At 44.9% G+C, this 15000-nt stretch overlaps 2 protein-coding genes across 2 annotated transcripts in view; one reads left to right on the top strand and one right to left on the bottom strand.

Moving 5' to 3' along the window:
• Positions 1-15000, bottom strand: part of LOC138349497 (uncharacterized) — a 691637-nt gene that overhangs the window by 87943 nt on the left and 588694 nt on the right. The gene's annotated exons all lie outside the window — the stretch shown is intronic.
• The window catches only part of mspo (M-spondin), a 48436-nt gene continuing 44616 nt past the window's right edge, over positions 11181-15000 (top strand). Inside the window, exon 1 of the mRNA XM_045739598.2 lies at positions 11181-11560. Within this exon, the coding sequence (XP_045595554.1) occupies positions 11326-11560 (235 nt within the window). The 5' untranslated portion in view covers positions 11181-11325. The remainder of the gene's footprint in view (positions 11561-15000) is intronic.

A 15000-nucleotide genomic window follows, 5' to 3' on the forward strand; every position in this document is an offset into this window, starting at 1 on the left:
TGTTATCGTGTTATCTCTCGTGATCGTAATATACGCTCTCTGTTGTACGTCTCTGTCTCTCTTCACTCAATACCCCAGCTTAACACTGTTACAGTCCAGCATGACCCCTCACTGGACGGCCACGTATGTAAGAGGAATATTAAATGAGGAAGATACACCAAGGACAAGGGTTATTAGTTAAAAAAAACAATAACATAACACATTTACACTGCCACCACCTTCCCGACCAACCATACCTGAATGTGTCAATCACCGATCCCCCAGGAAGGCAAGGAATCAGTAACCATGGGACTCCGGGTAATATGAATTTCAGAAATAAATTTTGGAAAATTAGTTTGTGTAATTTACGTTACTTATTTGAATCCAAGGGCAACTTTAGTATCTATTAATAGTAGGAGAACATGGGGGCTTCCAATACAACACCTAAAAATGACAAAGTAGCAAAATATATCAAAGGGGAGTTAAGTGAATACCACTGGACAAGCTATACAATTTATTTTATGAAACATGTAAATTAAGAAAATTTGAACACATCACCTATTCTATTTCCCTAGAGGCACAATGGATATTTACCGAGGACACAAAACTCAAGTGCACTATACCTTAAATACCCGCACCACGGCCAAGATGTTGATGGCTGCCCTCAGCCCCGAGGATACGGGCTTGCGGCCCTGTTCCTAATACACTCCCAAGACACACTAATGAAATTTGGTTTTTCCAACTTATTGCTGGGAAGGATTACTCCTCCCACCATCTACTACAGCCCCAGGGCTCCACCCATTATTTTGGCAATGGCCAACCATTTAACACGTAGGCCTGAGGTCTGGCTCTCTAGGGCCAATAAGGACTTGGCCCTTATCTCAGGCCAATCACCTTCACTGATCTGTCGTGGAAAGCTACATGAATTTCTGAAGATTGAGTCAGCTCTCCCCAGCTAAAGAGAAGAGGGACAAGGCGCGTCTATGGAGCCCAGGCACCTGCGAGCAATGTTTACAAAACTGATAATTTATGTTCAAGCCTGTCTCCTCTAAGATAGGAGTAGGGACATTTGACTCTGCCTGGTATGGGGAAGGCCGCTGCTGAGAGGGAAAGAGAGGGAATGAGAGGGAACATCTGAGTGGGGAATTGAGTGGGAGAGCCAAGGTATCCACGACCACCCTACCCTCAGGTCAACCTCTTGACCCTGACAAATGGGCGACAGGGGGGGGGGAAGAGGAGGAGACGAATGACGGCCACGGGGAGGGGAGAAGGAAGGAGGGGAGGAGAAGGAGAGGAGGGGAGAAGGAGAAGGAGAGGAGGGGAGAAGGAGAAGGAAAGGAGGGGAGAAGGGAGAACCAATGATCTGAGCCCCAGATCATTACAACTCCCCCTCCTCGGAAATTAAGAAATTTGTGTGTAAAGCAAGTTACACACACTTTTCTTATCCAGAAATCCTGCCCTACCCTAACCATTAACTCCAAAAACAAACATTTTCAACCCACACTACTTTCAACCAATGCCTCAAAACAAAAGAAATTATCTAATCCTAACTAATTCCATCCAATACTCCAACAACAATAACGGCACACCCAAAAGGTGCGCCCCAGCATGTATTTATACCTATCAACACAACAGCAATAATACATAAAACATAAGGACAGAGACCGTCCCTATAATCCTGGCTGTCCACTTGGATGCAGCCCCGGACCCTTCCAACTACCTGGAAGACAAAATATCCTATACCTGTCTTGATATAGTAACACATAACTGGAGAAATCCCAACCTAACAATTACTAACTAGCTAAAATCAGCTGATAGCCTTCAGCTATCCCAGTATTCCACCCGGAATAAAGATCAAACACATCACACAAAACATTAAATAAAAAAAATCAATGTCATTAAAAAAATTAACAACATTATAAAATTATATCAACATGGAAGAACACTACCTCTCAGGGACCTAGTGTTCCACTCCACACCTGTGGCAACTGTCCACCACAGCGCATCCCAATCTTAAAATCTAAAGAAAAGACACAGAAATATTTTTATTATTAAAAAAAATTCAATGTCCACAGACATGTCCCTTAACCAACAACAACACTCAGGATATAAGTTCCTCAACTCCTAATATCCCAGAGTTCATATTCAAGTCCACAACAACAGCGGGTGAACACATTTGTCAGACTGTGTACCACACCCTTATTGTTCAGTAAACCACAAAAAAAAAATTAAAAAAAATATATATGTATAACTATCAGTATCTAGGATCTAGAAAAATCTAGATAAAGTTCCCCACTGATCAACGTTTCTAGAGACCCTACTAGATGGTTCTCAAACCAGTTTACTCATACAACTTATCTAGAGACAGGGTCATTTTCTAATGTTCACTTTCTAGATTTATTTCTCTATTTCACTAGTTCTAGTTTTCAACATTTAATACTGTTCCAGAGAACTTTCCGAAGGTGTATAGGTGCTTACTATCAGATGGAAAATTATAAGTTGAACTGTTCCGAGTTACCACAGTTTACTATATTAATAGCGTTTATTTGTATATGAACTTTTCTATAAATATTTTCTCTCGTTCGTTCCTGTTGACATTTGGTTGCTGTAGATTCCGGCGACTACCTCATGTTGCTTGAAGATCCTGGTCGTCTGGAAGTTCCATTTCCGGCCTCGGCCAACTACGGACAGTACAGGGGGTCTAGTACTACCCGCACCTGACTTGAGTGACAGCTGACAGCTGGCGGCTGTCAGTTCAGGTGGACCCCGCTAACAGGAACCCGGGTTCACCTCTTCTTATCGCTCCCCATACAGCCCTGATGGATTGTTGTTAACCATGGCTGCCACAGTAGAGCACAGCTTCGACGTATCACGATGTCTCGCGTTGGTAGTGAGGTTCGAGTGGCGTTGAAGAGGATGGCATGGTGACAGGACAGGTGGGCCCTGCCTCAGCTCCTGGGCGACGTCATCTACCGGCGTTTACTTGTCATCCCGGTACTACTGGGCCGGTACACCTTCCGTGCAACCCCTCGTGTAGCTGAACTTGGGCCGAGGTACAGGATTGTACCTCATCTGGCGATTCCGCAAGCACTCTGTAGGGGCAGTGCTGTTCGTACCTGAGACCACCGCGTTGCATCTTGGTTTCCACAGACGACGCAACCACAGGTTTTGATAAGAGCTGACAAGTCCTTGCAATTAGCGTTCTTCTTCGTAGACCACTCGTCTTCCACTTCCGGTTTTCCCGCAGTCTTGACTACGCGGCTGGTGGGCGTGGTTGGTGACCTTGAGACAGCTTGCCCACGGTTGTGATGGTGACTGGACTCTGCTCCGTGATGACAGCATGGCTGGACTGGGACAACCTCGTTAGTGACGTGAGGTGTCGGCCGGGTGACTGTACGCCAGTCACCCCTTCCGGATAACCAATTGACGAGTTACCGGGTACAAGGGGGGAGGACTTTATGTAACGTGCCTCAGACCCCGATCTTATCAGCCAGGTGGGTCATCCCCAGACCTGCTGATCTCGATCCCTGGTTCACGTGTGACTGGGAGGCTGGAACTGGTGTACCATCAGACCTGAGAAAGACAGACAACAACAAATGGCGGAAGCATGGATATTACTCTGAGGTATAGGTAGTTGGAAACCCCAGAGCAAGGCAAGTATGCTACCTGAGCCATGTACCTCAGTAAATACACACCAGTGCCTCTACAGGATAATTATTATGAAATTACTAAACCTGACTAGGGGAGATCATTAACAATTTACTGTACAGCTCGCGACCTCGTTACCATAGGGTGACAAGATTGAACTTGACTACTGATGAGATCTGACAGAAGGTCATCCTCATCATCTGACTCAGCACTTGGATCATTAGACAGGTCAGGAATTAGACTTGCTGAAGGCAGCTCTAGTTCCTCCCTCGCGTGATAAGGTTTTAATTTATTAATGTGAATCGTTCTCTCAACTTGGTCTTCAAAAATACCTTTAATAACAAAATTAACCGGACCTTTTCTTTCAATTACCCGGTAAGGGCCCCGCCATCTAGGAGCAAGTTTCCTACTCTGATTGGCAGGAGCCGCCTCATTAACTCTCAACACAAGACTCCCAACTTTCAACTCAAGAGGTCGTACCTTCTTGTCATAATGCTGAGCATAGCGGTCTCGTGCTGTCTTGGAAGCCCTAGCTGCAATTCTCCATGCATTTTTCATCTTATTTACAACTTCTGATGGGTAATCTTCCCCATATACCCACTTCAAAATTGAGAGTGGCCTGGCCCAAGATATTGATATGTTGACCATTCACTGCTGTTAAATGCTTCCCACAACGCTTAAGGCGTGTCTCTTTAAGTGTGCTGAAGGCTGACTTTTTAATGAGAGTTGCTTGACTTCCGGTGTCCACAAAAACTGTCAATCTCACACCTTCAACCGTCATCTCAAACGTAGGTCTGCCACCCAACGTGCTGACCTGTTCTGGGTCACCCTTGACCCGTGTGCTCGTGCACACATACCTGTAATGGCCTCGGCCATGACACTTCCAACAAATTTCATCACCAATTTTACGCGTCCCAGAAACTCGCTGGCTACCTTCCCCAGCAACTTCTGTAGAGGCGAGACTAGGAATGGGGGTAGGAGGGGAAGAGCGGTGGAGGGGAGGTGAGGAGCAAGGTGTAGGATTAATGGAGGGGGTAGGGTGGGTAACAGGAAGGGTTGGGGGGAGGGGTTGGGGGGATAAGAGGGAGGGCGAGGGCAGGCCGGGGATGGGGTGTGGAGGGGGGTTGTAAACAGGGGGTTGTAAGGGTGGGAGTTGCGAGGGAAATGTAGTTTTCCACAATTCTAATAACGCGTCGACAAGGGGTTGGGTGGTATTTGGCTGGGGTTGGTATGGGACTGCCAGGGATTGGGGTGGGCATGGGTTGGCCTGGAGGTAAGGTTGGGGAATGGGGTTGTAGGTAGGGAGGGTTTGAGGTTGGGGGTTGTAGGCAGGGAGGGGTGCTTGGGTAAGGATGGGGTATTGGGGAGGGTGCGTCTGTATACATTGTCCATTCATTGATAAAAACCATTTTCACCCCAAGACGTAACTTCAAGACCCGTCGTCGGATCAGGGTGAACTTTTAACACACGATTCGGTTTCATCCATAACTTCTAGCAAACCACAAAATGTTTCCTAACCTCAATCCTTGGTAAAAATGTTCCGTGTGACCAAACCGGAAGTACCATATATCGCCACCCTTCCTAATCGATTTCTCGAGTCCCAGTGAGGACCGTCGCCCGTTGACTAGGCGATGACAGATGACGGCGGCAGAGTCTCGCTGACAACACTACACCAATGAATGAATTTCTTTAGTCATATTATCCTCTTCTCTCATTCGTAAAATTTATATGCGGACAGATGGAAATTACGCAACCGGCATCGACTACTAATCATCACTTGTGAAACAAACACTGTATACGATGTTGAACAAACTATATATGCGCACTTATAATCTACATAAAAAGGTTACGTTAATTGTCAATCGATCAAACTACTAGAATAAACTTGAAAAAAATGTAATTAATTTCCACTATATTTATTAGACTCTCGAAGTGGACTGGTAACGCAAATATAAAAAGAATTATAGTGCGACTTTCTTATCTGTAAATGCAAATCCAATATAAATCTTAGAAAAATTGATAATTCCCGAATTCTTTAACAAAATATACTGAAATTATACAAGTAATATTTACGCGAAAGGGACTACACTGAATTTACTGTAAATAATTTAGTTTCACCTCTATTTTATTTATCGAAAATAATCAGTCTAGTTTACCAGCTCACAATAAATACAACATTTTACGTTAACTGAATTTCCTAAATTTTTCTTGAAAATCTTAGGCGCACTAGGAATGAATGACGTTACCGTTAATTTAACACTGGCGCGATGTTCATATCTTCAACAATTATTTTTAATTCCGTAACGCCCGACGCTAACAACGGCGCTCGGATATAATTATAAGTATTATTAGTTAAACCAAATTAATGTTAAATTAATTATTTACGTTACTGTATGAACTCGATGTTTACATAGCATACACCTGGTCACCGCCGGTCGCGTTGTAGAATACTGAGAAATATACACTGATAACTGCAACGCTCACAGCTACAGAGTCGCGCTGAACCTTAAGTAAAAATTAGTAATAAATTTCCCAAAATTATAATTTAAATACTGGCGCGTAGTTGACTTGTTACTTTAACGGAATATAACACTCGCTAACCACTTGGACACGTTGGTAAGTATACAAAAATTGAAAGTGCGCTCACTGTCACGAAGCCTAATCCTCAGAAAGTTGTCTCCGCACTAATTCTTAATTAACCAAGTATTTCTTTTCTCAAAATTATAAATTAAATACCGACGTGTAGTTCGCTTATCACTTGAACTAAATATACTACTCGCGAGACACTTAGACACTTGGTTGAGCGCAAACAATTACTGGGCGCTGTCACACTGGGCGCTGAGTAAAACCGCTAGAAAATTCAGAGTCCCAACGCTAATTCGCTTAAATGACCAAAATTCGACTTTTGGTCTCTCAAAGTTCGCACTCGGATCACTTTAATCGCACACTTGAATTAACACTGACGACCCGATGATCGTATGGCCAGGCACAAAACTAGAATTTGTTCCGCAATTGAGATTTTCCAAGCGACTATGAAAAATATCATCACAAAAATTTTCCACGATTTCACTGATTTCAGTTCTTTCACTGACTTCACTTTATACACCGCACTTCACTTGAACACAGTAAACCACTCACCTTTTAGTAATTCCCTCAAAGAATTAATACTGCACAATACGAAAACAAAATCCAGACTTAAACATGTAAAACAAATACTTAGAAAGATAATAACACTTATATCTGAGAACTAGGTAACCAAGGGGGAACACTTAACTACCGAAGGGATACTTAACCTGAAAGGGAACTTAATATACAGGGAACTTAATTTAGTACTTAAGGAAATCTCGATTTAACCTATAACCGTCCCGTCCCGGCCCGCCCTGTCGCTTCTCCAAGCCTAGGTAACCACATCCACCTAGATCCCGACAGTACCAAATAATCCTGTCCTTCGCGGTCAACGGTTAGACTAGATAGCGGAACAACCGACGGATCTAACTGTCCGACACCACCGTAATTCCGTTGCTAGAGAATCTACTACACCATCCCTCAGTGACTCTTGGTACCTTCATGGCTGTACCGTAAAAATCTAGCGATTGGGTCGCCTACCACGCCCTCGGGGATAATAATTAGCGTCCTAATACTTCCCCGCCCCGACAATTCGACACCTAGAATTGTTGCTGCGAAAACCACCACGCAGCACCCTTGTCTGTAGTTGCAGAGGGTCGAGAAAAATAATACCCTGTCCAACTACCCAAGGCGGCCTCCACGCTAAACTGCCTGCTTAGCGCATACGCTTACTGTATATACTTGAACTTCCCAGCCCGCACGACCCTAGAATCGCCTACTCTATGCGAATCGCACCACATAGGATTACCGTCGACTCTATCTCATGGGCCCCGGCTGCACCCTCACCACATAACATAACCGAACGGACAGACGCGTGAGGCTTCAATAATCGTCACGAAATTATTGAAACACCGCTGCTACCATTGTAACGACCGCTTACCCTGCCGTAATAACCGCGGCCTCTATTGTAATAACCCAATGTTCCCCAGTATTACTCCTGTTATCGTGTTATCTCTCGTGATCGTAATATACGCTCTCTGTTGTACGTCTCTGTCTCTCTTCACTCAATACCCCAGCTTAACACTGTTACAGTCCAGCATGACCCCTCACTGGACGGCCACGTATGTAAGAGGAATATTAAATGAGGAAGATACACCAAGGACAAGGGTTATTAGTTAAAAAAAACAATAACATAACACATTTACACTGCCACCACCTTCCCGACCAACCATACCTGAATGTGTCAATCACCGATCCCCCAGGAAGGCAAGGAATCAGTAACCATGGGACTCCGGGTAATATGAATTTCAGAAATAAATTTTGGAAAATTAGTTTGTGTAATTTACGTTACTTATTTGAATCCAAGGGCAACTTTAGTATCTATTAATAGTAGGAGAACATGGGGGCTTCCAATACAACACCTAAAAATGACAAAGTAGCAAAATATATCAAAGGGGAGTTAAGTGAATACCACTGGACAAGCTATACAATTTATTTTATGAAACATGTAAATTAAGAAAATTTGAACACATCACCTATTCTATTTCCCTAGAGGCACAATGGATATTTACCGAGGACACAAAACTCAAGTGCACTATACCTTAAATACCCGCACCACGGCCAAGATGTTGATGGCTGCCCTCAGCCCCGAGGATACGGGCTTGCGGCCCTGTTCCTAATACACTCCCAAGACACACTAATGAAATTTGGTTTTTCCAACTTATTGCTGGGAAGGATTACTCCTCCCACCATCTACTACAGCCCCAGGGCTCCACCCATTATTTTGGCAATGGCCAACCATTTAACACGTAGGCCTGAGGTCTGGCTCTCTAGGGCCAATAAGGACTTGGCCCTTATCTCAGGCCAATCACCTTCACTGATCTGTCGTGGAAAGCTACATGAATTTCTGAAGATTGAGTCAGCTCTCCCCAGCTAAAGAGAAGAGGGACAAGGCGCGTCTATGGAGCCCAGGCACCTGCGAGCAATGTTTACAAAACTGATAATTTATGTTCAAGCCTGTCTCCTCTAAGATAGGAGTAGGGACATTTGACTCTGCCTGGTATGGGGAAGGCCGCTGCTGAGAGGGAAAGAGAGGGAATGAGAGGGAACATCTGAGTGGGGAATTGAGTGGGAGAGCCAAGGTATCCACGACCACCCTACCCTCAGGTCAACCTCTTGACCCTGACAAATGGGCGACAGGGGGGGGGGAAGAGGAGGAGACGAATGACGGCCACGGGGAGGGGAGAAGGAAGGAGGGGAGGAGAAGGAGAGGAGGGGAGAAGGAGAAGGAGAGGAGGGGAGAAGGAGAAGGAAAGGAGGGGAGAAGGGAGAACCAATGATCTGAGCCCCAGATCATTACAATATATATATATATATATATATATATTTAAACAATAATTCTATGTACTCTCGGAAATACAGTATCAATTTTATTAAATTTTGATATTTGTCAGTTCCTGAAATTTGGTTTAAAAGTTAAACCTCAGTTTTACATTATGTTGTGTTGTAGCGCCGAGGTCTACGACCCCAGAGTGTCACGTCCAGTATCACGGTGGTGGGACTCCTGGCTGTGTCCCCTTCGTCCAGTATCACGGTGGTGGGACTCCTGGCTGTGTCCCCTTCGTCCAGTATCACGGTGGTGGGACTCCTGGCTGTGTACCCTTCGTCCAGTATCACGGTGGTGGGACTCCTGGCTGTGTACCCTTCGTCCAGTATCACGGTGGTGGGACTCCTGGCTGTGTCCCCTTCGTCCAGTATCACGGTGGTGGGACTCCTGGCTGTGTCCCCTTCGTCCAGTATCACGGTGGTGGGACTCCTGGCTGTGTCCCCTTCGTCCAGTATCACGGTGGTGGGACTCCTGGCTGTGTCCCCTTCGTCCAGTATCACGGTGGTGGGACTCCTGGCTGTGTCCGCTTCGTCCAGTATCACGGTGGTGGGACTCCTGGCTGTGTCCCCTTCGTCCAGTATCACGGTGGTGGGACTCCTGGCTGTGTCCGCTTCGTCCAGTATCACGGTGGTGGGACTCCTGGCTGTGTCCCCTTCGTCCAGTATCACGGTGGTGGGACTCCTGGCTGTGTCCCCTTCGTCCAGTATCACGGTGGTGGGACTCCTGGCTGTGTCCCCTTCGTCCAGTATCACGGTGGTGGGACTCCTGGCTGTGTCCCCTTCGTCCAGTATCACGGTGGTGGGACTCCTGGCTGTGTCCCCTTCGTCCAGTATCACGGTGGTGGGACTCCTGGCTGTGTCCCCTTCGTCCAGTATCACGGTGGTGGGACTCCTGGCTGTGTCCCCTTCGTCCAGTATCACGGTGGTGGGACTCCTGGCTGTGTCCCCTTCGTCCAGTATCACGGTGGTGGGACTCCTGGCTGTGTCCCCTTCGTCCAGTATCACGGTGGTGGGACTCCTGGCTGTGTCCCCTTCGTCCAGTATCACGGTGGTGGGACTCCTGGCTGTGTCCCCTTCGTCCAGTATCACGGTGGTGGGACTCCTGGCTGTGTCCCCTTCGTCCAGTATCACGGTGGTGGGACTCCTGGCTGTGTCCCCTTCGTCCAGTATCACGGTGGTGGGACTCCTGGCTGTGTATCTTTGGTGCTAGTCAGCTGTTGCAGGTGTGTCGTCAGGTGTCGTCACCACCTGTAGCCCGCTCCGTCTCTTACTGTCACTCCAACCTTCCCGTTTACTGTCACCTCTCTATTCCTTGCAAATACTTCCTGGAGTCTTTCATGTAATTTTTCACACATTTCCCCCTCACCATGTGTGTGTACACGTTATTGTCTATGGTCTGATTACCTGTTCATTTACTGGTAATATGAGTTTGTATGTAGTTATGAATAAGACTGGATGTGTCCTTTGTGGTGTGTACTGTGTCCTTTGTGGTGTGTACTGTGTCCTTTGTATACTGTCTCTCGGCTTCTCTTCTTGCTCTTACATACTTATGCCTGTTTCGTGTAGGTGTTGTGGTGGTCTGCTGTTCATTTTATAGACCTGTCATGTATGCAACTTGTTCCTTTTTTGTTTGTAACTGTCTGCTGTCGAACCACTGCTGCTTATGTAATTAATTTATGTTAGGATTGATGTTGGTTACATGAAACAGAGCATCAGTAAACACTGCAACAGTAAACACAACAGTAACCCTGCAACAGTAAACACAGCAGCAGCAGCAGCAGTCAGCATTGCCTCAGCAACAATAAGCACAGGAGCTGCAGTAACAGAGCAGCAACAACAGCAGCAGCAGCAGACAGAAGAGTAGCTGCCGTGGACGCATCAAACACCGTGTGAGCGTAAGTCAAAGTTGTAAACACCCCCACCTACCAGGGAAGCCAGTCTTCCCGCATGCGCCTTCTGTGCGCGCGTGCAGGTAAGCATTTGTGCATGGATTCGTCCTTGTGTGTTTGGCTGGGGAGTGGGCACGCACGCACACGCACGCACGCACGCACTCAAGAGACACACACACACACACACGCACGGTACATAAGGAGCGGGCGAGGGCAGCCCACACTGTGTCGGTACTTGGCGTGTGACGCTGGTAGTGCTCTGCTTCAGCCAGTGAGCCCAGCGCCCGCGTTTGCAACGAGACGTTCCCTCTGTCCCTCTCTCTCGCTCCTCGACGCGTGTTGCTCCTGCCGTCCAACCATGAGACTACCACGATCTTCAGCCCCTCTGGCGCTCCTCCTGCTGGTGATGCTGGTGTGTGTTGGGGCGAGAAGACTCCCCCGCACCCCCAGCGCCGCCGCCGCCGCCGCCTCCACCTGTGACCCCAACAAACTGACCGTATATAAAGTGTTGGTCCAGACGGCCTGGAGTAGAGAGGTCTTCCCCAAACAGTACCCAGAGTGGCGGCCTCCAGCCCAGTGGTCAAAAGTCGTCGGTGAGTACCACCACTCAAAGTTTCTTCTTGGTATCCGTGTAGACAGCCAGAGCTGTGTCTTAACTCTCCCGCCACCGGTGAACTTGTCCTTTAACGTCAGTGTTAAGACGTTTACTCTTAGCAAGAATATCATGACGGATATTTACTCTTATTTTAAATTTGAGAATGAGAATGGAAGTCAAACTATGAAGTGTGTGTGTTAGTAGTCTGTGTGTTAGTAGTCTATGTGTTAGTAGTCTGTGTGTTAGTAGTCTGTGTGTTAGTAGTCTGTGTGTTAGTAGTCTATGTTAGTAGTCTATGTGTTAGTAGTCTATGTGTTAGTAGTCTATGTGTTAGTAGTCTGTGTGTTAGTAGTCTGTGTGTTAGTAGTCTATGTGTTAGTAGTCTATGTGTTAGTAGTCTATGTGTTAGTAGTCTATGTGTTAGTAGTCTATGTTAGTAGTCTATGTGTTAGTAGTCTATGTGTTAGTAGTCTGTGTGTTAGTAGTCTATGTGTTAGTAGTCTGTGTGTTAGTAGTCTGTGTGTTAGTAGCCTGTGTGTTAGTAGTCTATGTGTTAGTAGTCTATGTGTTAGTAGTCTGTGTGTTAGTAGTCTATGTGTTAGTAGTCTATGTGTTAGTAGTCTATGTGTTAGTAGTCTATGTGTTAGTAGTCTATGTGTTAGTAGTCTATGTGTTAGTAGTCTATGTGTTAGTAGTCTATGTGTTAGTAGTCTGTGTGTTAGTAGTCTGTGTGTTAGTAGTCTGTGTGTTAGTAGTCTATGTGTTAGTAGTATATGTTAGTAGTCTATGTGTTAGTAGTCTATGTGTTAGTAGCCTGTGTGTTAGTAGCCTGTGTGTTAGTAGTCTATGTGTTAGTAGTCTATGTGTTAGTAGTCTATGTGTTAGTAGTCTATGTGTTAGTAGCCTGTGTGTTAGTAGTCTATGTGTTAGTAGCCTGTGTGTTAGTAGTCTATGTGTTAGTAGTCTATGTGTTAGTAGTCTGTGTGCTAGTAGTCTATGTGTTAGTAGTATATGTTAGTAGTCTATGTGTTAGTAGTCTGTGTGCTAGTAGTCTATGTGTTAGTAGTCTATGTGTTAGTAGTCTATGTGTTAGTAGTCTATGTGTTAGTAGTCTATGTGTTAGTAGCCTGTGTGTTAGTAGTCTATGTGTTAGTAGTCTATGTGTTAGTAGTCTGTGTGTTAGTAGTATATGTTAGTAGTCTATGTGTTAGTAGTCTATGTGTTAGGAGTCTATGTGTTAGTAGCCTGTGTGTTAGTAGTCTATGTGTTAGTAGTCTATGTGTTAGTAGTCTATGTGTTAGTAGTCTATGTGTTAGTAGCCTGTGTGTTAGTAGTCTGCGTGTTAGTAGTCTATGTGTTAATAGTCTATGTTTTAGTAGTCTATGTGTTAGTAGCCTGTGTGTTAGTAGTCTGTGTGTTAGTAGTCTGTGTGTTAGTAGTCTATGTGTTAATAGTCTATGTGTTAGTAGTCTATGTGTTAATAGTCTATGTGTTAGTAGCCTCTGTGTTAGTAGCCTGTGTGTTAGTAGTCTATGTGTTAGTAGTCTATGTGTTAGTAGTCTATGTGTTAGTAGCCTGTGTGTTAGTAGTCTATGTGTTAGTAGTCTATGTGTTAGTAGTCTATGTGTTAGTAGTCTATGTGTTAGTAGTGTATGTGTTAGTAGCCTGTGTGTTAGTAGTCTACGTGTTAGTAGTCTGTGTTAGTAGTCTATGTGTTAGTAGCCTGTGTGTTAGTAGTCTATATGTTAGTAGCCAGTGTGTTAGTAGCCTGTGTGTTAGTAGTCTATGTGTTAGTAGCCTGTGTGTTAGTAGCAGCGTTGGTAGTGTTAGTGGTTTCGAGGAGTTAGACTGTTAAGGAAGACAAACGTTGCCTGAGTCGACCAAAATGAACCATAGAACAATTGTTCTACCAGTCTGCAACTATCTCACAGAACTCAGGTGTCTGTTAAGCTCTCCAAGACTCATCATCACACAGCCTTGCATGGCCATGGTAAGGTAGTTATCAGGGGAGAGTACTAAGCCGGAACGACTATACACCACTTGGAAGGGATATGAGTACAAGGAGCCGGGATAGGACGGTAGGAAGAAACGGTAATTGGACAGTCGGGGTTCGAACCATGACCTGCAAGAAGCGTTGCTCTACCTACCAGTCTAAGTGGTTGGGCATATATACTGTTCTAACGATCTGCCCCTCTCTGCTTGCTTTCTCTTTATCTGCCCTCTCACTCCTCTGTTTTGCTCTTCACCTTTCTACTCTCTCTTTCCTTCCACCCCTACATTCCCCTCTCTCCCCCCTCCCCTTTCTCCCTCTCCTTACCCTCTCTATCCTCTCCATCTCTCTCTCTCTCTCTCTCTCTCTCTCTCTCTCTCTCTCTCTCTCTCTCTCTCTCTCTCTCTCTCTCTCTCTCTCTCTCTCTCTCTCTCTCTCAGAAAATTCATCACTGTAACCTGAATGAATTTAAGTTTATTGTTTTCGAGTAAACCACGAATATAAGGGCCGCATAAATCACGGGAATAAGCGAACAAATCTACGGAAAATACACCCCCGATTTAAATAGGAAAATCATGAAAATGGCAAAGGGGGTCGGGATAGATGCTAAAATTTCTTAAACGTTGGCACTTGCGCCGGCCCCGATTGGCCTATGGCACTCACATGCCCCCACTCTTACATGATGCAAAGTTTTCATTTATAGGTATAGATATACGCACTTACGTATATGTAAGTGTCTACCTAGATTGCACTGGCAAGTAAATAGGTAATATATATATATATATATATATATATATATATATATATATATATATATATATATATATATATATTATATTTTTACATGACATGAGCACTTACGTTGATACTAGTGTATCTATCTAGAATATATAAATACCTGCAATTATAATAAAGTATCTATCTAGATAACCTAAGTCGTTATGTAGATACTACAGTATCTACCAAAACTATTAGTAATTATCTAAGTTCTATAATAATAATAATAATATCAGGAAGGAGTAACTAAGGTGTCGTAGCTATATGAAGACAATTTCATATTTCCTACAGACTTCAGCGTCAGAAAGTTTAACTGTCACACAGAAATGACCTTAAATAATTTTTAAATTAGCATTAGTAAACCGAGAAGAAAATAATGTAAATACGTCATAAAGATTCTGAATTTGAATTAGAACACAAGCCAATTAGCAGCAAGCATGTAAGTGACGTCATAAAATCACGGGCCAATCAGGAGTGCAGATGGAAGTGACGTCATAAAAACAGGAGCCAGTCATTAGAGAGATGGAAGTGACGTAACGTAACAAGACGGACCAATTAGGAGTGGAGGATGGAAGTGACGTCAGCGAGGCGCCCGTTGGTCTCTTAGATCCAGACAAGCCGCCGCCCCTCGTCCCCCCACCACCATACTGCTCCCCATTCACCCATCTCTC

Source organism: Procambarus clarkii, chromosome 25 (genome assembly GCF_040958095.1).
Source record: "Procambarus clarkii isolate CNS0578487 chromosome 25, FALCON_Pclarkii_2.0, whole genome shotgun sequence".
In the NCBI taxonomy this organism is placed as follows: domain Eukaryota; kingdom Metazoa; phylum Arthropoda; class Malacostraca; order Decapoda; family Cambaridae; genus Procambarus; species Procambarus clarkii.